The sequence below is a fragment of the Cryptotermes secundus genome, unplaced genomic scaffold (genome assembly GCF_002891405.2).
Source record: "Cryptotermes secundus unplaced genomic scaffold, Csec_1.0 scaffold120, whole genome shotgun sequence".
Taxonomy (NCBI): Eukaryota; Metazoa; Arthropoda; class Insecta; order Blattodea; family Kalotermitidae; genus Cryptotermes; species Cryptotermes secundus.
In genome coordinates this window covers 1,503,084-1,525,665 of record NW_019742442.1, presented here as the reverse complement: position 1 = coordinate 1,525,665, position 22,582 = coordinate 1,503,084, and the positions used below count along the sequence as shown (strand labels likewise).

The window sequence follows — 22,582 nt, the reverse complement described above, 5'->3', positions numbered from 1 at the left end:
TCATGGAGGATTTATTGTTACAGCAATATTCGTAACTGCAGACTTCTACTGTAATGCTAAATTACATCTTGTTTCCAATCATCCTGATATTTTTAAATTTCAAAATGGATGTCCTATTATGAGAGCTATTTGAAAAGTAACCTCCATTTATTTTAGGCAACTAATGTAGGAGTGGGGTAGAGCTACACATGTGATGTAGTGTCACATGACTCAATGCCTTGCAAACCATCACACAACAGGTCACCTTGAGTTTGTTCTTGTTTCTACAGACTCGGTTATGATGTGTGCTGGTACTGATAATCCCACTGACTGTGGAATTTGCACTATTATCAGTTTTCTTCATGCTAAAAGCATAAGTGTGCTGGAAATCCATCGTGAATTATGCATGGTTTATGGTCAAAAATGTAATGAGTGAAGGAACTCTAAGATAATGCTGTAGAATGTTCAATGATGGGTGAACATAGTGGTAGGCCATCTGTAATGAGCAAGTGATCTTGTTCAAAGTGTTGAAAAAATAATTTGTGAACGATGGCACTTCACAATTTGAGAACTTTCATGTCAATGTCCACAAATTTCACTCACTGTTCCTTATGGAATTATCATAATATGCCTAGGCTATCACAAGTTTTGTGCAAGACTGGTTCAGAAAATGGTCATGGGTGCACATAAAACACAGAGAATGTCTTTGGCTTGGTGTTTTTTAGAGCGATACTGCAAAGATGGTGATAAATTTCTCGATCTCATCATATGAGTAACAGGTGATGAAACCTGGGTTACATTCGTGAATGCTGAAACCAAAGAGCGGTCAAAGCCATGGATGCACACACATCCACCAAACAAGCTGAAAAAGCTTAAACAAACGTTGTCTGCCAGAAAGCTGATAGATCAGAACTGTTTTCTGTAACAGGAAGGGGGTGCTGATGGTGGAATTCATGCAATAAGGGACCACAATAAGGTCACAAGCATATTGCAAAAGACTGAAAAGACTGTGTAGGACCATTTGGAATAAAAAGTGTAGATTGCTGACATCCAGTGTAGTGCTCCTCCAAGACAATGCTCGTTCACATACAGCTTCTTGCACTTGAGCACTGGTGGAGCATTCAACTGTGAGTTGCCTGACAACCCTCCTTAAAGCCCTGATCTTGCTCCAAATGACTATCTCCTGTTTACCTACCTGAAGGACTGGTTGAGATCATAGTGCTTCAGCAAAAATGAGGAGCTGATGGAATGTGTCAAAACATGACTGAGCTCACAGGTGACAGACTTCTTTGGCACAGGCATACAAAAATTTAAACCATGATGCAACAAATGCTTCAGTTCTGGAGATGCCTATGTTGAGAAGTAGCTTAAGCATGTATGTATTTTTTGTATATAATAATTTTTTCTCATTGTTTGTTTTTAACAGCTCATCTGGGGTTACTTTCCAAATTGCCCTCACGAAAAGGCCTTCTTGCAAAACCATCTATGCAGCAAATGTCAAATTTGTTGCATTAATAATTTATGATTAGTTCCACACACCAGTAGCATATTTGCCGTTCCTTGCTGGTAGTTCTCTTTGGTTGTGGTTGTGTTGAAATAGTCAACAGCCAGCTTTGAGTCTGAAACACTACTCTTTGGTGCTCCCTCTGTCTCAGGTACACTCAGTATGGACTTGCTTCGCTCTGCGTTCAGCATGGAATCACTATCAAGTTTTGGAGGCAAAAGGTTGGTTGGGCTATGGTCCACTAGACGAGCATATGGCACATCACGTGTAGCATTGCTTCCACTTCTGTTGGAATGCATGCAAAACACTATTAATCACTGTGTTCAAATATATCTTGAAACAAAAACCAAAGTCATAAATGCATGAAGAAATATACCAAATGTAGTAAGCTCCAATATCATCAGTTCAAAAGCTAAGAAATAAAAATATTGTAAAACATAATATTAAACTAATCAGCTAATCCCATTGACACTATGGAAAGAAGAAAATGGAAATGAGTATGATTGAAACATGTAACTATTTCCTTAAAATTAACAAGCATGTCCCAATAAAATTTTGTACATCCTGGGCTGAAATTATTAGACTTATAAAATACGCAAGCTTGGCATGAAAAGCAGGCTGTTTTTTTCCCCATACAAATTCAAAAGCATTAAGTGCAAGATTACTTTCATGCTAGGATATGAGGCAAAGAGAATAAGCATGCATAAACACAGTACGTGCTCTGACAAAAAGAACTGCAGGGGTGCTCTGACATTGCTAAATGGGTGAAAGTTGAAAAGGTTTTGCATAAAGTTATTTTGATACTTATACTTGATCTTTAGAGGAAGATAAAATACTTCCTATGCTAATATTATTATTTTCAAGTATGACATGATCATGGCATGACAAAATTCTGACTAAAAGACATTAATGACAGGACAGAACTGTGACTGTTGTAACAAAGTATCTTCAAGTGCTTAGGCTGAGATCTGATAGGAAATTTGAACCTTTCACTTGAATGCTCAATATGAGACATATGTATGTCTCAGATATTCAAGATAAATTGAAAACTAATTTTTCACTCTTGATTCAAACTTTCATTCTTCAGCCTTAGACTCTGAGAATTTTCTGGCAACTACTTTGCTTTGCACATCAGGGTCTGATATCATATCGGACCAAACTGAATAAAGGTATTATTTCTCCTTTTTTAGAGTTACAAAACTAGTGGTCATCATGAATTTTGGTGCAGCATTAGGTCAGATGTTCTCATTCAGTTTTAAGCTTTTAGCATGTTCATATCAAAATTAGCGATACCATGCTATTAGACAGCAAGTATGAAAACGAGGCAGACACATGTTTCAATGTCAGAAGTCATGGGTTAACACAGGGGTACCCAAAGTACCTTTCAACTTACAAAACAAACGCACTAATTAGAAAATTTATATTGTGGAATTCCTGGCTAATACACGTGCCCCTGACCACAAAAGTGGCAAGTCATGTTGGGAAAGGAGGTAACAGTGACAAGGGGAATAACATGTCAAAAAGTACTAGGGGTGCAGATTTTATTTGTGCCTTAAGATTATGGCAATTAAGTGCACAGAACAAACAAAAACTGTGAGTCAACAAGAAAATATAGTGTGTGTCCTGAGGCAAACATATGAAGGTGGAAACATGAGAAACAGGAAATTATGCCAATTATATATGAATATCACTGTTTGTATGGATTAAAAGACAGAAGAGAATGACAGTTTTGTTCAATATCATTAGACTCGAGTGGCAGAAGTTTTAGTCCAGCAGACGGTGGTGTGTACAAATGAACAACTGAGTGTAGTATTCCCACAAAAAAATTATGATCTTTGAAAAGACTAAGGGACTCTTAGATGACTAGGGGACCTATAATGTTTTCACTAATGTAAAACAGCTGCCCTCGAAGAAAACTCTCCTGTGGATAAGCTCACATAGGATGAACAACAGTTCATCCTCAAGGAACTGGGAAAGGTGTTTTGATGGACTCCTAAAGCAGAACTACAACACCTGAGGCCCTTCAGGCTGCACCTATATATGTGTGCACCAAAAAACATTCCGGTCAATGGCTTATCAAAGCCACTGTCAATCAGAGCTGGGGTCAAGGGTCAGGCTGAAAGCATGGGTGTGATGAACATCCTTAAGTCAGTCAAGGTAGTTCTCAGTATGAAAGACAAGATTGACAAGGGTCCTGATGAGCTGCTGAGATAAATAAAAGACTTCAACTCAGGGCTTCATACTGAGTACTGGAAGGTGCTGGATATGCAGCTTGAATTGAAAGGCCAGTGGCTTATCATTCTTAGAGAATGGGACTCTGTCCTCAGTGATCCTAAAGGTGAAGGGGACTACTACAGATACCCCCATCTGTGCTTCACACCACTGGATTGAAATGGGCAGCAAGGGTGGCAGAGGGTGTCTCGCAGCCATGAAGTATGACCCAGTTTATTTGGGAACTTGACTGAAGGTAACCCAGTCTATTGGAAAAGAACAGGATAAGGATGTGGCAATGGAAACAGACCCTCCTCAAACAGACAAAGGCAGAATAAGGTTAAAAAACACATTCACACATGAAATTCATTCCAATTCTTTTGGTAAAACAATCCAGCTATCTAATAAAGTTAAAGTATCTTGGACTAAGATTAGACTAGGGGCAGACTTAGAAGAAGCAGCTGGATAAGGCAGTGAACAAGGCCTGCAGACATTTGGACCTGCAGATGCACAATGTGAAAAATGTATGGACTGAGACCAAAGGTATTACACTATGAATACACCACGGTGGCAAAGCCCACAATCACCTGTGCTGCCACTGGGGGTGGCTAAGTGTAAACAACTGTATTCCAAATGGTTTTTCGGCAGGGCATGTTCTCACATCTCAGAAACACTAAAGAAGTCCAGCATAGAACTCATATTCCAGCAGATCAAGACCAGGGTTACAGATCTCTACAAAAGTGATAGTCAAGGGATTTGAAGCTGTATATCTGAAGAAACTGATGGAATGGAGGAGAAGGCAGTAGTTTGGAATGTTGGCAGTGAACATGAGAGAGCGAATAGTGAACATGAGACAGAACATTGGAATTGTGAAGAAAATGAAGTTGAGATGAAAATACGAATGGCAAAGGTCATAAGCATGGCCTAGCAAGTATGCATTCTGTTGTCAAGTTCACAGTGAATACAGCTATAGGACTTGCCTATTGCTAGCTGAAGTATAAGAGAACCTTCGTCCTAGAGCTCTCTTGTCACTGTAACAGCTAACTGGGCTGGGTGATGCTGTGCTGATTCTGGAACTACTGTCCTTGTTTGTCTCTGCTACTGAGCATGACTGTTCACCAGCAAGTGTGCCAGGACTCTCACCTAAGTTGCAATCATTTGTTACTGCCACCTGTGACATGCCTTAAACATCAATACTTGCACACAACATATAGTATCTACAAAAATGAATGCACTAATTATGTAAAGAAAACTGAGTAAATTTTATATCTATTTTAAAGTCTCAGGCCTGATCATATAGAGATTCAAACGAAAACTATAACACAATTCATATGTACAGCAAACCCTCGCTAATCCTGGTTAAGTGGGGGATAGGTCATCAAGATTAAGCAATAATATGGATTATTGAGACAAAAGGCAGACCTAAAAGACACAAAAAAAACTTAACACAAATAAATGGAAAATTTAATGGTATAAGTACTGCTGATGAAAATAAATACAAAAATATTGCTGTAGAGCCTTTATTTAAAAACTGTACAAAGATAACATATTTATCGATAGGAGACTCAGAAGTTGCACTTATTTTTTAATGCAATAATTCAGTTTTGAAGAAACTGTCAAGTTTAGTCTGAACAGACAAGTGACTCATCTGCCTTCCTAGATTTCATGTGTCTTTTAAAGTATGTACTCAACTGTAAACAGCATGTTTCATTTTTCATATTTCAAACTGGATTATCCAAGATCAGGATTAACTGTAACTGGATTAGTGACAGTTTACTGTATTTCAGTTTTATAAGCTATACAAGACTATGGTAATCAAAACCAGTATTACAAACACAGATATCAAATTCGGCTTGCAGCTAATCTTGTGTGTATTCTTGAATAATGGTACCACATTGTGGTGGGCTGATTTGTCAACATCTTGAAAAACCTGGCTGTCTAAAGGCAAAGAAGATGGAGACCATCACATTCTTCAGAACGTCAGCAAACCAGCCTACCAAAATATGGGTCATCATCCATGACAGGACATAAGACTAGCACATATCACCATCATTTGGATACATAGCCCATCCACTCTTTCTACTTCTTTTAAAAAAAACAAACCCTGAAGTCTAAGAGGTGTGGTATTTGTAAGAAAGTTATAAGAACGTTCTACTGAAATTTCAGGAGAAATAAAAGGCCCCCAAAGATGGGCAGGCACCTCCTTACATCAAACCTTCCTGGCCACAGTAACCTCAGAAATACTCAAGACACATGATGTCCTGAGTGTTGAAAATTCTCCCAGAACCATCCCCTAATTCAAGTGGAAGTTTGTGGCTCTCAGAGACAATGGTGACTTCCATATGCAGGACTGTCATTCATTTTGTGGGATAGTGTAGAAAGCATCACACATTGCCAGCTGTGATGATGTTTCACTGAAGTCCAGACAATTATCTGTTGTGCTAACAAACTCACCACTGATCCTCATGCAGTCTTCCAATGCCAGTATTCTTCATACAGTCATACAGTGTGTTGGCAAGTGCAATGCATATTCAGATATTTACTGCAGCTATTGCAGGAACTATCCATCAGAATTCTGGTTTTCCTTCCAATCTTTTCTATCATCTCCTGCAACTTTCTCATATTCTCCTTGTTCTGTGATGCTGCTGTGTGGGCTTCCTTCCAACAGTTTATAATGGTTCTTGCACCCCTGTATCATTCTGACACCTCTCACCAAGACATATTTAGTCAGATATACAGTATCTAAGGCATCTGCAGCATTCTGCATCATACTTTTCCATTAGCTGACAAAGTTTCTGTCAGTCAACCACTCAACCACTTTCCTGCTTTCAAACTACTCACACATTGCTGTCTCCTCTGGAAATTATATCATGCATGTAAGATTTTAGGTTCTCACAGTGGTGGTTATGAACAGTTCCGTCTTCTGGGATATAATGTCAAGTAGCCCACTGAAAGTTAACTGACATTTCGGACCTACATATTGACCCTAAAACATCGGCTGATGTTCAACGGACTACACGGCATTATATCCCAGAAAACTGAGCTCTTTCTATCTCGCATGCCTAGCCTAATGGCATCAGACAACTCCACTGTGTGTAGTGAGCATACATGTCAAGACTTGCACAAGCAAGCCTACCTGCCACAGCTCTGGTATATTTATTTCTGTCCTGGTATTTTTTGAAGCTACTATGTATAACTACTAAGTGTCATATACAACCAGAAGTGTCTCCATTGCTAACAATGGTTTAAAAATTCTGGGAATATTATATCACATCCACAGTAAATGACAACTTATGGTGAATGAAATGATGATCTTCAAAGTATTAAGAATTCATCATACAGTCTTAACCACTACAACTGGAAAACATCACAGCACAGATGCATGAAATATGATTAAGTGTTCAATATTGGAATTTTAGACTGGTATATGGTTTATTACTCTCCTGCTTATCCCCTCTCATGAATATAATAACAGTGCGGTTCCAGGATCGTTATGGTAGTAGATCAACCCCCATTCCTAGTATTTCATTTTCCCTTCCATGTCCTCACTTACTCCTCTGAGCAACTGTACCACATGTAACATCAGTATCATTGACACTGTAATCATTGTCATCATCATTGTCCTTCTCATCATATTTATAATTTGCGAAGTTACTCCTTCCATATAATGATTCCTATTCATATCAACTGCCTCTTTATTTTCTTGCATCAATAAATGGGATTCATACCTTCAGACCACCAGTTCCAGTTCCCCTTGGAATCCCCATGTTACTGTCCCAGCCACTGATTGGTTCCTGTAGAGAAACATCCTGGGAACCATATGGAGGTGTATGGAACACAAGCTGACCTTCATGAAGTATGCTTTGTCCAAATCCAGGATCCTGTCCAGTTTCATGTATCCTGAAGAAACAGTTCTTCCCATTAATGGAACCAACGACTATGATGCATAACCAGTAGGTTTCATGAACACACTTCAAAATATTCCTAAATTTCTAGCAACAGTTAGAAGAAGCTAAGATGAATTTACGAATGGTTTATCAGTGGTTGACATATATGTAGGAATCTACATTTCAATGGATTTTTTTATCACTATAATATGAAAACTGAAAACAGCTAACCAGATGGAGCTTCTTTTTCCAGCCCACAATAAAGTCAGCATCAACTATTATGGGTACATAGAGACATCTCTACAGAAAACTTATCTGTACGAAATTAATGTAATTCATTTATAGAAATAAATGATTCCATGATATTAGTTAGTACACTCACATTATGTAACTGTATGACAGGAGAACAGAAGTTAGTGCCTGCAGAATGGGAATTTTTAAAATTATTTCAAGCTTATTTTCACAGTTAACATAAACACCAATAACTATTACAGTAACTGCTAGTTTTCAGAGCAGAAAATCTTACAAAATAATCCCATTTAGCTGAGTTTATCATATACATGACTTATAAAGCATCACTCATTCAGAAACTTACCTGAATGCTGCCATATTAACTCCATCTTGAAAGTCCTGCCAACTAGGTTTGAAAAACTTGGCTCCATTTCGGTTACTACCAAAGAATGCACAGCCACCAATACAACCACAGCGCCCAACTGCCTTAATATTTGTACCTTCCCCTGACCACAAGAACCATAATCGCTTATGTGCCTCATCATGTGTGCGTAAATACCTGCAGCAGAGATACGACCTTCATATGCATCAAACAAAGTAAACTGCAAAGAGAATGGCAGAGCAAAAATTCTGTCTGTACTGAAACCAAAATCTAAATTAAAGTACATGATACTCAGCATTTCAACATTAGCCAAAATTAGAACCCACAATGGATTTCACCACAATGATGATAAACCAAGCAGGTTGGTGTACCAGTTATGCTGTAGACTTGTACAAAAATAAGGAAACACCTCGTGAAATGCATGCCTGACATGCATGCATGTCTTAAGAAAGACCCATATCTTATCAAAACATTTATTAATAGCTTGCAATGCCATGAAACAACAGCAAACTTTGAGTCTTCAGAATACTATGGTAACATTTCACTGAATCTTATCCAAGTAACAAGAAGTTGTGGGAAGAACTAATCACCTACTTCCTATGATACAACATGGGCCAAACAAAATATGATATCTCCAACAATTCTTCGTTGCTCCAAGAACGCATTTACAAAATCACTGCCTAGCAATGACAGGGCAATACACAGATAGAACCACAGACTCTACTCTGATATGGCAAGGATGGCAGAAAAATGATGCTTCCAACAGTTCTTCTATTTCTGCATGTATTCATTGCAATTGTGTGACTGATGCATTCATTCATAAATTCTTCCTTCTTTCAAGGTTAAACTAGAAGTCTACTGCAACATCATATCATTTCATTCTTGTTCTTCTTAAATCTCTCCCTCCAGTCAGATTATAACTAATTACACTTTTTGGCATCCTTTCATTATTAGTTCTTTAAAGAATTTTAACTCATTTCTAACTTAATCAGGGGTGGTTTTGCTTGGATGCTATTAGTAGAAACATGAGTGTGGTTTCTGAGATGTCCCTGTTTCTACACATTAAAAAGAAAAACCAAACAAGAAAAGCTTTCCAGAATTTCCAAGTACATATTTGAACATGAAATAAAACTCCATTCATTCTGTACTTGTTCCTTTTTAAAAAGTTGTTTCATATGGAACGCATCTTTTGACCTTGGACACACCAGTCAATTTTCTAAACAAAGCCCTGGATAAACAAAACCTCAGATAATCCACTCTTAGTTAATTAGGAGTCTAGTGAATTCTTTACTGTGATCTGATGCCTTTATTTTCCATTCTGTCCCTTTTTTGCAGCCTCCTGTCATCTTCAACAATGTTATTTAACAAGAATGCAATTTTAATACAATTTTTCTTTCTTACCACCCACCTCACTATTTTATGTCAGTGTTTATACTGCCTTTATTTTATAAAATTGTAATTGGCTTTCTGTTTATGCTTTTTACTCTAATAATTATGACTACTGGAATAATTACCTGTGCTGTACCAGATGCAGATTATGTTCAGGAGTTGCAAGAGACATTGCTGCTTCTACCACCAGAGGCCCTAAAGAGACAGAACCCACCTCCAGCCAGAGTTCTCCAACTAATGACCCCTCCATTCTGTTAGAAAAAATTTAAATGTTTGGAGTACAGTTTTAACACAAATACCGAAGGTTAATATTTTCAATGTCAAATACATGTGTGTTCATGTTTTATACTGTCTGCATATGTTCATTTTCAAGCTCAGACACCTAGTCTGATGCAGTATATGATGCCTGTGTGAAGAAATGGAACTATATAACTTATCTGTAGAACTAGTTGCTGAAACATTATTCATTCCATGGAAATTATCCTGATGTGCCTGCAGTTTTTCCAGTTTCACTCAATATCCAACTTTTATTTCTTTTGGAACATTAATTTTAATATACAGTGGAAGCTCCATTTAATGTTCCTTGACTTACGGTTTTTTCTCACCTCCATTTAAGATTATCCTCAGTTTGGTGTTCAAATCCACAAGTCCTCAAAAGACCCTTAAATGGAGATTTCACTGTAGTTGAACTCATTTAACATAATTTCTTGTTCTTTACTTCTGTCACTTCTATCCATTTGTATGCATTACAAAACCAAGTTTAGCAATTCTAAAGTCATGCATACATGAGTACACTTGCTTATATGCACATACGTGGTGTGTTCAAAAAGTACTGAACCGTTGGTCGGCAGAAATACATTTATTGATTTGGAGGTACAAAACCCTAATCCCCTTCAAAGTAGTCTCCTTGGTAATGCACACACTTCTCCCAGCACTTCCACCACTACTGGAAACACTTCTGGAACGCGTCTTTTGGAATGGTGATCAGCCAGGCCGTCGCATTCTGCATGATGTCTTCTCTTGACTCAAATCGGGTTCCTTTCAGCGGCATTTTCAGCTTGGGAAATAGCCAAAAGTCACACGGAGCCATGTCGGGGGAGTAGGGATCCTGATGAACCACAGGGATGTTGTTTGGTGACGAAAGTCTGAATCAGATGCGCAGAATGGGCGGGTGCGTTATCATGATGGAACTGCCAAGTTTTTGCCGCCCACAGATCCAATCGTTTCCACCGCACAGCATCAGGAAGGCTACGAAGGACCTCCTGGTAGTATTCCTTTGTGATGGTTTGGCCTTGTGGTGCGTACTCATGATGCACAACCCCACGGGAGTCAAAGAAAACGGCCAACATGACCTTGACATTGCTGCGGACCTGCCGTGCTTTTATTGGCCTCGGGGATGTCAGATGTTTCCACTGTGACGACTGCATCTTGGTTTCCAGTTCATACCCATAAACCCACGACTCATCGCCTGTGATCACGGTGTTCAGAAAGTTGGGGTTACTGTTTGCATTGTCCAGCATGTCCTGTGCTTCTGCTCCATTGTTAGCAGTTTCAGTACAAATTTTGTGGACACTCTCCTCATGCCCCAAAATCCTTGGTCAAAATTGAATGTACCGATCCAATGCTAACTCCTATCTCGTTCGCAAGTTCTCGGACTGTGATACGATGATCCTCCATGACCAAAGTCCGCACTTGCTCAATGTCATTCTCATTTTGGCTTGTTGAGGGTCTGCCTGAACGCGGTTCACTGTCCACTGATGTGCGGCCATCTTTGAAGCGGTTGTACCACTCCTTTATCCGTGAGTTGCTCATGGCGTTGTCCCCGAAAGCCTGTTGAATCTTGCGAATGGTTTCCACTTGGGTATCGCCAAGCTTTTGGCAAAATTTGATGCAATATCGCTGCTCATGTTGTTCCGTCATTTTACACCTTACTGGAATCCGACGAGCGCTCACTACACGTCCTCACTCATAGGCCGACTGCCAGCGACTGATGTTTTCTGCGGGTGGGAAAATTCACAACTGCACATGAATGTCCCCTCCACATCTCCACCGAAGGGAGTCTCCCGCGCTTCATTGGTTTACATGGGAAAAAAGAAGGTTGGATACTTTTTGAACACACCATGTATGTACAGACACTTCATATTTCCATAACACAGGGAATCTAAAATGTTTATTGTTTTTAAGAGCATACTAGACTAACAGTCTGAGAAAATCAGACAACAATGGGGAATGAAGTGGGGTAATGATAACCCAAAGAAGCAGAAATCATTAAAGGAAACATAAACTTTAGCAGGCATAAGAACTATGATTTATTTTAATTTCCAACCTACAGAAGAAATCTAAATCCAATACAGTCCAGCATGAGGTAACAGAAATGGAGAATATGATTTAAAAAAATGTGGTTTTGCACGAGTGGTATTATTACCAGTAGAAGCACAAAAGAAAATAACTCCTAGTGACATATGCAGCCTGGAATGTGCACATACACAGATTTTGCATTCTGAACTGGTAGTTCAAGAAACATAAGAGACACATACCTAGCTAGCATGTGGTCCCCTGGGAGCCTAATCATTCTGAGAAACATATGCAATAGTGAAGAGTCCACTTTGAAGGTAAATGTATGAAAGGAAAATGTTCTTTACTTTTAATGATTGTGTATCAACTGGATACATTATGTCATATCGATGCGGAGGAAATATAAAGTTACAACTAATGTAAACTGAATTAAAATGGCTAAAAGTCAGGCATGAAAGTAAGTCTTCGTTAATGTCATCAATTTTCATGTTCCACAGTAGCTAGAAGTTACTTGGATTCATTTCTTTCTTTGGGGTATTTTAGACTTTAAATGATTACATTATACATTTTGATGATAAACTTTAACACTGTATATAAATACATTTAATGCTTTTTAATTTTAGGATTCCACTCATTTAATGTTAAATTTCTCTGATCTGAGACATATTCTTTGTGTTAAATTTCTTCTGTTTAAGATTTTCATCAATTTAGAGTTTCAATTGATGGCCCCACAGGAAAACTTTAAATTGAGGTTTCAATTGAACAGAAATTTATTACCTGCTAGCATTGTGTTGAGATCGTCCACTACCCGTTGTATTGGTATTGCTATGATTAGCATTTCCACCATTAAAATTGCTGCCAGTAGCCACAAACTGCCTGACCTGCACTGCTGGCAATACACCTGTTACACCAGATTTTACTAGGTGTCCATGAAGGTTGCATGTAGCAATACGGATTGGAGATGCCTTAAAACAGAGAATAGATTTCAAATTTTAAAGGATCACTGTAACTGTAGTAAACTCATCAGTATTCATGTTTGAAAAGTATTTTAAATTTTTCTGACATTTCATAATTCATAAATAAAATACTTTTTGAATTGAATTGAATTGAATTTATTTACATTCTATAAATCCTAAGTAGGTTAGTACCTTTGGATACAGAACAAGTCAAAAGGTTACATACATAAGTACAGGCAATTTTAGCTTAAAAATTAATATAACTTAATTTTACATCATTCTCTATTTACATTGAAGTATTCATCTAAAGAGTAGAAGGAATGAGCATGTAGATAATTCTTTAACTCTGATTTAAACTTTTTAGTATCATTGCCCAAGTTTTTAATACTTTGTGGCAGATTGTTGAACACTTTTATGCCAGTAAAGTAGACTCCTTTTTGATATACTGATAAAGTTGATGAGGGTAGTGGAAGTTATATTTTTGTCTAGTATTCATGTTATAGACATCAGAATTTAATTTGAATTTATCTTTGTTGTAAACAACAAATAAGAGAAGCGATAATATGTATTGCGATTGAAGAGTTAGAATTTTTAATTTCTTAAATAATTCTCTACATGTTTATTTTATTTAACACATTAAAGACATGGACCAAAACAAACCAATTTTTCCTCTAACCCACAATATTATTCTTATAGCTGTACACAAACAAAGTAAAACAAACCCAAATCTGAACTGCTGTTCCATTTTCTAGTAAGAAGAGGTCCACAGCATCAACTGCCAGGCGGGTCATTCTGTATTTAATATCATCGCCAGATGGGCATCGATATCTGGTGTCTGGGTCTGATTCACTACATTGTAGAGGAGGCACTCCATGGTGACAAGTCTTCGGTAAGCGAGGGGGCCTCAAGTTGTTTTCTGCATCCTTCGCAAGCAGCAGAAAAGTCTCCAAGCTGGTAACAAGGTGATGAAGCTATAATGAAAAACAGCCAATACAATAACACAGATTCTGAGGAAGTACCTTAAGCTTTATTGTCAAGGAATGGGGGATTTAAAATACTGTAGTGCCAAGGGGCTGGGAGCCACGTTTTAGTTGAATAACAGTATGAGTATTCAGAAAATGCAATATCTGGTCAGTTGGAATGCAGACATATGTTGTTGAAATGGGGCAGCACATAGCAGAGGTCAACATGGACCATGAATAATAAATTTCCACAATCTATCCAACCCATAACACTGTTATATACCCATGTAGTTCATAAAACTCATTAGATAGACCAATGAACAACTTAATCAACTGTTATGGGTAAGTAGTCAGCACTCATGTTCTACATTTGCAAGGTCCTGTGTTTGTTTCCTAGCCTAAGGGCCAGCTATCTTGACAGATGGTTTTGCTGATTTCCTTCACTCCCTTCAGGCAAATACTAGGAGAGTAACTTACTGTAAGTATGACCATATTCTTCCACCTCCTTCTAAATCCCAATTCATTTCAGTCTCCCATTTGATGGTACATAAGCTACAAACTTCAGAAAATGTCACTAAATAAAATATAGAAACAAATAACTCCATCAACTTAAAGATCTGCAAGCAAAATATATGAAGACTGACACTCAAGCTGTGTGTGTGAAAGTAATGACTGGATCTGACTGGCTCAAGACAGGTACAAAGTGGGTTCCATACAGGAGCCAATTTCTTCACAAGCTGAATAACCAACAATTTCTCAAGACCAAATGGGGTAGGAATGTAGATGAGCACTGGGGAAAGGGGGCGGGGGGCCCTGCACCACATATCTTGCATGTGTCTCTCATTTGGTCAAAAATCAAGATTTCTCTGTTCTAGACTGTTCCAGACAGTGCCAAACATAAAGTTCACCTGAGAACCCATAAGAAACATCCTGGACTGCACCTATAAAAAGCAGGTGTTGAATTATTGAAAGAGTCTTAGTCATTTCCTGTTAATGAATGGGAATTCTTCAGCTTTTGTTATCATGTTGTTACTGTCTGGCAAATATCCCACAACTGAACTGTCAACTGAATTTGACTGTCACAGTTGTCTTCTTTTTAGCCTCCTTTGCAGAGCATGATTCAATTGCCAACTGTCAACTAACTGAGTCCCAGGCTGGTGGCCATTTCACACCAGCTACCTCTTCACAGGCAGACTTATAACCGACAACTGAACTCTCTCACTCACAACCAACTATTTCACCTCACTTCACTCCATTGAACTGAAATGGCTCAGCAAGCCTGGGCTCCTCACTATATAACCTCGGGGTGGACCCACCAGAAAACACCATTCTTCTATTGTTGCATAGGCTCATTTCCACAGGAACATGTTTATCGAGCTATTGTTTTGAAATAGGTTGCATAACCCTGTTATTCTATTGTTGTATGCTTGTATGCTGTGGGCATTACCTAACAACAGCTGTTGTTTCCAGAGTCATTGCTTATCAATGGGGCTATACACCACAATATGTTTCTGCACTGTACGACTGAACACAATAAAAGTGTTCATTGTCGGGCTGTTTAGTTATAAAACAAGCCTAAAACCAGAATTACAGTTCGCAAGTGTGTAAATTAAGAATAACCTACTGAGACTGACTTCAACACGTAAGCAACTGAGGGTGTCACAAGAAAGCAGAGTTTTCAGTCCATATAAAGCACAAACTAGAATAGCAATGAAGTGAATCAATGATATCCAGCAACACTGAACAAGGAGGTTTCATCTGTCTGTTCAAGAATAAACTACTGCAGTTACTACATAATTCTAATCTTGCATTCATGAACATCAAGCATAACCAATTTGTGCAAGTACTTACTCTGTAGTTCCCTTAATACAAATATGATCATTCTCGGTCAAAAATGGGAAATAATCATGGATTTCTAATAACTCTTTGGTTAATTAATATGGGTACCTGCACTTCTGATAATACATAGTACTGAATGAGATGGGAATATGACCATGAAAGGTAAAAGGTAAATATTTGGATACAGTCTAGGCCCATTTAGAAGGTAGTTGCCTGGAGATAATTAAAAAAAAATAGTGAAAACCTTTGGTAATGATAGCTAGTAATTGACCACATATTTGAAAAAATTACATCCAAAATGAAAGATTAAAACATTGCTACTACACCAACCAGCCTAATGAGAAAAGGTTAAGAGAAGCAGTTTAAAAAGGCTAAAAATTCAGGAGGATTTACTATATTTATATTACCAGATTTTTATGCTCAAGTAACAAATGTAGTGAAAAATTACTCTGTATATTATGACACATTGAATAGCTCATTACCTGTGGTGCTGTCAGCTTTCCACTCAACTTGCCCACTTGTATTTCCACTAGCCATGCATACTCCAAAGTCTCTTCATCTAAGGTTCTGCCTTCATCACTGAACATGGCATGACCTCGAACCTAAAAACGATGCAATTCACGATTATCATTAAGGTCAGATCCTGCTGTGTATATATACATGTATTATAGATGTAGGATTTGAGGTTTTCACAATGGCGATTATCAAGAGTTCTGTCTTCTGGGACATAATGCTGCGTAGTCTGCTGAAAGTCAACTGATGCTCTGCAGGAAAATATCAACTCCAACTTCAGTGTTTCAAAAATCCGAGGTCAATATCCCAGCATCAAATTCCTCCAATTAAGATTTTCCACAATGTGGTGTCCATATCCACTACTTCACAAAGAAACCTTACACAGGGGTTTCGTTGTATTAGGTTTCTTAAACTTGTTCACAGCATTAAAACATTAAAAACAGAGACCTGAGAGTTTGGAAGTAGTCACCTGGAATCCTGAGAGCATAAGATGTCCTTGTGTGAGATGGTTTTCCTTATTGGGCCTTGTCACTTTGTCACTTGTCAGGAGGATTGCTGGAGACAGTAGTAACTGAAGTTGTGTTTCTCTGTAACCTTTCTTCATCTCAAAACCAAATCGTTCAAGAAGAATGACTGGACAAGGTGGATCTCCTTCATTGCAGTTCTGTTGGAACACAAAGTGTACATTAACATTCAGGAAGTTCAGCAGTCCTTCATAACCTTACAGAGAATCAGACTGACAGAGAACACAGCAGGTGCAACATGAGCAAGTGACAGATGATTTTAATTCAATGAGCTCATGGGGAGAGACCATGTTGGAGACCTAGGCATAAATGTGAGGGTAATATTACGTGGGTCATTTCATAAATAATGCACAGCTTTGCAACACTGCAGATTAGATGATGCAACAACAGTGAGCCTCATGTCAGTTACAGTTCAGGGTTTGAGAAAGAAGCGCATTATTTTGTTTCATTTATAATGTACTCTGTTCTTAAATAATGTAAGTTAGAAATGGAGCCTGCACAGTTCTCACGTATTGTGACTGTTGAAGATCAAAGGTCATACATTAAGATCGAAACTTTACGTGGAAAAAACCCACCAGAAATCCACAGTGCTTTAAGTGAAGTTTGTGGTGAGTTAACAAGTCATTTTCGTGGTGGTCATGTGAGCATAAACGATGACCCAAGGCCAGGAAGGCCGAAAACATCAACAGATGAACGAGGTGTGAAACTTGTGTCAGATGCTTTTGAAGAAGATCGTCGTGCGACACGTGAGGAACTTTCTGAAACCGCGGGGATTCCACCAATGTCAATTTTCTGAATTCTGACAAATGATTTAAAGAAGAGAAAGATTTCTGTGCAATGGGTCCCTCACTGCTTGACTGCTGAACAGAAGCAGAAATGCCTCGACATTGCAACCTTGCTGAAACAAAGATTCAACGTTGAAGGTCAAGCATTCTTGTATCTACTTGTCGCTATTGATGAAACATGGGTTAGACTTTGAACTGGAGCTGAAATCACAGTCAAACTAGTGGAGAGGTCCATCTTCCCCAGGACCAAAAAAATTTCGACGATCTCAATCAAAGGTTAAACAAATGATGATCTTTGCTTAGGATCAACAAAGAATCATCATGACAGAGTTCCATGTGGGAAAAGTGTCACAGCAATTTATTATCATGACTTTATGCAAAATGTGCGCAGAAAAATGCACAAAAACCGACCTCAGTTGCTCGAGGCTGGGCCGATCATTCTCCATGACAACACTCGCCTGCACATCAGGAATGTCGTAACAGAAAAGCTGCACCAATACGGTTGGGAGGTATTGCCTCATACTCCCTACAGCCCGGACATGAGTCCACCAGACTTCGACTCATTCCCAAAGTTGAAACAACCTATGAGAGGCCGTCGTTTTCCCTCTCTGGAAGAGCTTTCTGCTGCAGTTACCCAAGCCATTGGACAGATAAACAAAGATGGTGTCCTGGATGGAATAGTAAAGCTTCCCATATGTTGGGACTCGGTCATTGAGAAGAAGAGGGACTATACTGAAGGACTGTAAAGAGATATTAAAACGAAATAAACATGGACATAAACAAAAAATTGTGTGCATTATTTCTGAAATGACCTGTGTAAAATATATCTTGCATAAATAGAATGTGAAGCTGTGGCCTAGACTGAACTGGCTCAGAATAGAATCCAACTGTAGGTTCCATTAAAGTGTGGAATATCTTTATCACCTGAGTAACTATCAATTTTTCAAGAAAGATCCTACACATTACAAAAGATATAACATCAACTTTAAATGTATTCGGCAACGTATTGCTCCAGTCTCAATCACACACTTACTTTGATAAGATGTGCCTGAATGTCGTGCATTGTGATGGATACTGCCACTTCAATGGGACGATACTGTCTTGTATCAAATTCTTTTTGTTTTAACAGATCTGCTTCATCTGCTACCCCAGTGCTGGTTGAAATATCTGCCCCTTTGTCTGCTGCGCCTGCAGGTGCTCCTGCACCAGCAGCAGTGTCCCCTGCAGGGGAGCTGGATGCTGCACGACTCTGATGCATGTCAGTGAAAACCTGGTCCTCTCCAAATATATTTTCCTGTTAGGTAACAATATGCTTAGATGTCACAGCTGGGCAGGATATGTATTATATAGCATGCACAGGCAAAAAAAAAAAATGATTGCACAATTTTTTGACTGAAGATCAAGGAAAGAGACCACTTGAAAGACGGCAAAAATGGTAGAACAACAGTAAAGGAAGTCAGGCTTTTGTGAACATGGCAACAAACTTTCCGATTCTATAACAGGGATTTTCTTACAAGTTGAATCTCAACTGCTGAAGGAAAGTCTCTCATTTCGATCGTGCACGCGTGAAATTTAAGACTGGATGGCAAAAGAGACATGAACTGGGAAAGTGACTAAGCAATTTTATCCAAAAGTACTTAAGGCATACAGGAAACAGTCCAAGAAGCAATTACATCTCTATCCTACCAGACATGTGCTGCAGAGACCTTGTTCATGCCTTGTTAATTTCTGGCTAATCACACAAGCTGCATGAAACCTTCTTCACATACACTCATGGTGTAAGCAGGATCTGACATTCTCACAGGAGAGGTTATGAAGAGCTCTGTCTTCTGGGATATAACACTATCTAGTCCATTGAAAGCCAACTGAAATTTCAGATGAACATATCACCACATTCAGGCTTGAAGAGTAAGTCAATAAAGTATGACCTACCATACTTCAGTTTTGGTGGCCACTTCTGTGAACAGACTGATGGTATCACTATGGGTACACCACTGTCTCCTGTTATTTCCAATTTACTGATGGTCTACAAGGATGTGGTGCTTGAATGGGCAGCTCAAGAACCCCTCTGCTGTTTCTGCTACATGGATGACACTTTTGTAAACTGACCCCACAGTCCTAACAAGCTGAGGGACTTCCTTGAACCACCTAAACAGTACCCACCAGACCATTCAGTTCACCACAGACATGGAAAGAGATGGATAACTTACATTCCCGCACACTGATATTTACAGGAAACCTGCTGGCTCTATGGACCAATATCCTATCCATACTAACCTATCTCAGCTCGTTCTCATAACCATCCATCCAACAAGTATCACATACTTTCCACATTGGTGCACAGGGCAAAGATCTGTGGCCATGACAACCTTCATGATAAGCTGGAGTTTCTGAAGGACATACTCAGGCAGAATTGCTAAAGCAACTGCCAGAGTTCCAGGGCTCTTAAACCTTCTGTGAGGATTTCACCAACCAACGACAAGTCAGATTCACTTGCTCTCTTCCCTCATGCTGGTTTGACCTTAGCAGGGTGCTGTGCCAACACAACATCAAGCTAGTTGGCCTCCTGCTGAGGAAAATAACCAGTATCCTCCAGCCAATCAGGGAAGGCCTGAGAATGAGGACAATGGGAATGTACAGTATCCCTTGTGAATGCAGTATCTGGTCTACAATGGACAGACAAGCTGTTCAATCGACACCTGGTTCAAGCAGTACCACTGGCATATCTAGATAGAAAATTCTGACAATGCAGCCATGGTAGAGCACATCAGCTTGGGATACCACATACAGCTCCATAACACCAGCATCCTCTCCATCAAACAGATATAGGTATATGGATCATATCATCCAGGAGTGACAGATTGAGTCCTCCTAACAACATGAACAGACTCTCACCTCCTCCCTGAACAATCATATGAAGCCTGCAACCAGATTCTCTGGTCAGGTTATTCACTGGGCCATGCCAGTATGTTCAAACAGCCCCTATCAGGGCACCAACCATGCCCCATCTGGGCATCCATTAAGTCTAAGCCTTTCTTTCCTTTCCTGGCCTCCCTCTGTTGTTTTTGTTCTTCTTATCCCAAACCACATGCCTACAACCCATGCACATGACTTCTCTCTCACCACACACACCTATGACTTTTCCCCCCAAGCTCCCACATGTGTCAGCTGACCCTTTCAAGGTCTGAACCTAGTTATCCTTCTCCTCTCCAGTTCTCTGAAAGAACCAATCAAAATTGATGGATTGGTTTCCATATTCCCTTCTGTTTCTATACAATCCTACATTTCTGAAAGTCACTTGTTCTACTTGCTGCCTGCTTCATGCTGTTTTCTTGCTTGGCTTACTCTTCAGCTCTGAAGATGGAGGTGATATGTTCTTCCAAAACAATAGTAATCTTTCAACAGATTACATGGCATTATATCCCAGATGACAGACCTAGTCATAGTGTAGCACGAGCCATGTAAATTATGTATATTTAAATTATATGAATACATATACATGTTGTTTGATTTTATTTAAAACTGTTTAAGAACAAAAAAGGAAAAGCTGGCAGCACAAGTGGTATCATAGACATATTTTTTTGACAATTTGATAAGTTTCAAAAAGTTAATACATAACTTTTGCATTAGTCAATTTCTCACATTTCTCCTGTAATGATAAAAGATGAAATGTAATATTAGCAAATCAGAGTGCACCATTTTCTATGATTCGCACAACTTCCTTATAATATAAACATGAACAAAAATTATACAAAATAGAATTTAGAGCAACTGCACTTCCCTTCAATGGTTACACCCTGGTTATACTTTCTAAGGTAGCCAATTATCTTGTCTCAGTGGTATGAGTGCTTGGGAATCTATCATAAATTCTAGTTGCTCTATTGGGAAGCAAGAAGCAAAATGGGTCCAAATGTAGCCATTGGAAACCAACCAACCAACAATTTCATTTACACATAAAAAAAATCCTCCTCAATGAACTTTTCTAAATACAAGAATCTTCTATGTTATTAAATATAAACCTTTAAGTGCATAAATTTCCTCAACCAAGCTCCATACACCAGTAATACAGATGGTCCTATTTCAAGCTCCAGGGAAACTTTATCTGCTGGAAGAGTTGTGGGATCAAACTTCTGTGAGCCATCCTGTAAGAAATATGTATGTTTCAAAGATAATACCAAATAAAGAACAAGCAAATGCACCCTTGGGGTAACATCCGAAAGGTGTGCCTTATTTACATATGATGTCTGTCTGCTGTCTAGGTTTATGAAATGTATTGTAAATTGAACTGAGATATACATCAGGGCAATAGAACATCTGACAATGCCTTCAATGTCATACACTGTAAGATATGCCCAAATATGTGTGCTTCAAAACACACTGAAGTTAATAAAACTCATCACATACGGTATAATGATATTAAAAAAAACAGCTGTATATAAAATGTTATCAAAATCTGTCAAATGATCCAAAAGATACATATAACTACATTTATGTCTTTATGTAAATTGTGCCTTCTGTTGATGTAAATGCTCAAGCATTGATAAAAATGCGGCGAGTGAGGTGGTTCAATCCCTCTTCTATGTTACTATCCTATTTCTCTTGATCCATTCTAATATTTGCATTAACTTCTCATTTGGGGACCAAGTCACCTCAACTACCTCCCAGTGGTGGTACCTGTAAGCAAGAGACTGGTCTGTCTGGGGACAGACAGGTTGTCATGGCTGACTGAAGGACAGGAAGAGAAAGGCTCTTCTCATGGAAACTGAGGGCGCAGCTGGAGCTCGATTATGGATCCAGTTGGGATAGTGATGGGTGCCCTGCTGAGCATGCCAGTAAATAAGAGGTTGGCTGGAGTTATCCCACAACCAGTATGTTGAGAGAAGAATTCCCTCCCTGCTTTGGAGGGCTCAGCTGTGTCATCTTATACTGCTGCAGGGGTCTCTCTGCATCAGAGGGTTCAATTGCTGGGTCTTCTGCTGCAATGGTAAATGTAAAACCTTTCAGAAGTTCTGGGGAGGGGTACACTAGGGCAGGCATGTCGAACTTCAAACAGGTTGTGATCAACTTTTTAGTATCACCACCTGCTCATATCGCTGTACCTCGTTTTAAGCAAAAATATTGGTAA

The 22,582-nt window shown here is 38.9% G+C and overlaps 1 protein-coding gene across 1 annotated transcript in view; it reads right to left on the bottom strand.

Annotated features, from left to right (window-relative positions):
• The window catches only part of LOC111873092 (transmembrane protein KIAA1109), a 169,575-nt gene that overhangs the window by 125,454 nt on the left and 21,539 nt on the right, over positions 1-22,582 (bottom strand). Inside the window, 11 exon segments of the mRNA XM_033754961.1 lie at positions 1,519-1,768; positions 4,675-4,865; positions 7,423-7,594; positions 8,177-8,371; positions 9,709-9,834; positions 12,656-12,843; positions 13,557-13,805; positions 16,118-16,237; positions 16,618-16,812; positions 18,491-18,751; positions 21,477-21,599. Coding sequence (XP_033610852.1) covers positions 1,519-1,768; positions 4,675-4,865; positions 7,423-7,594; positions 8,177-8,371; positions 9,709-9,834; positions 12,656-12,843; positions 13,557-13,805; positions 16,118-16,237; positions 16,618-16,812; positions 18,491-18,751; positions 21,477-21,599 — 2,070 coding nt within the window.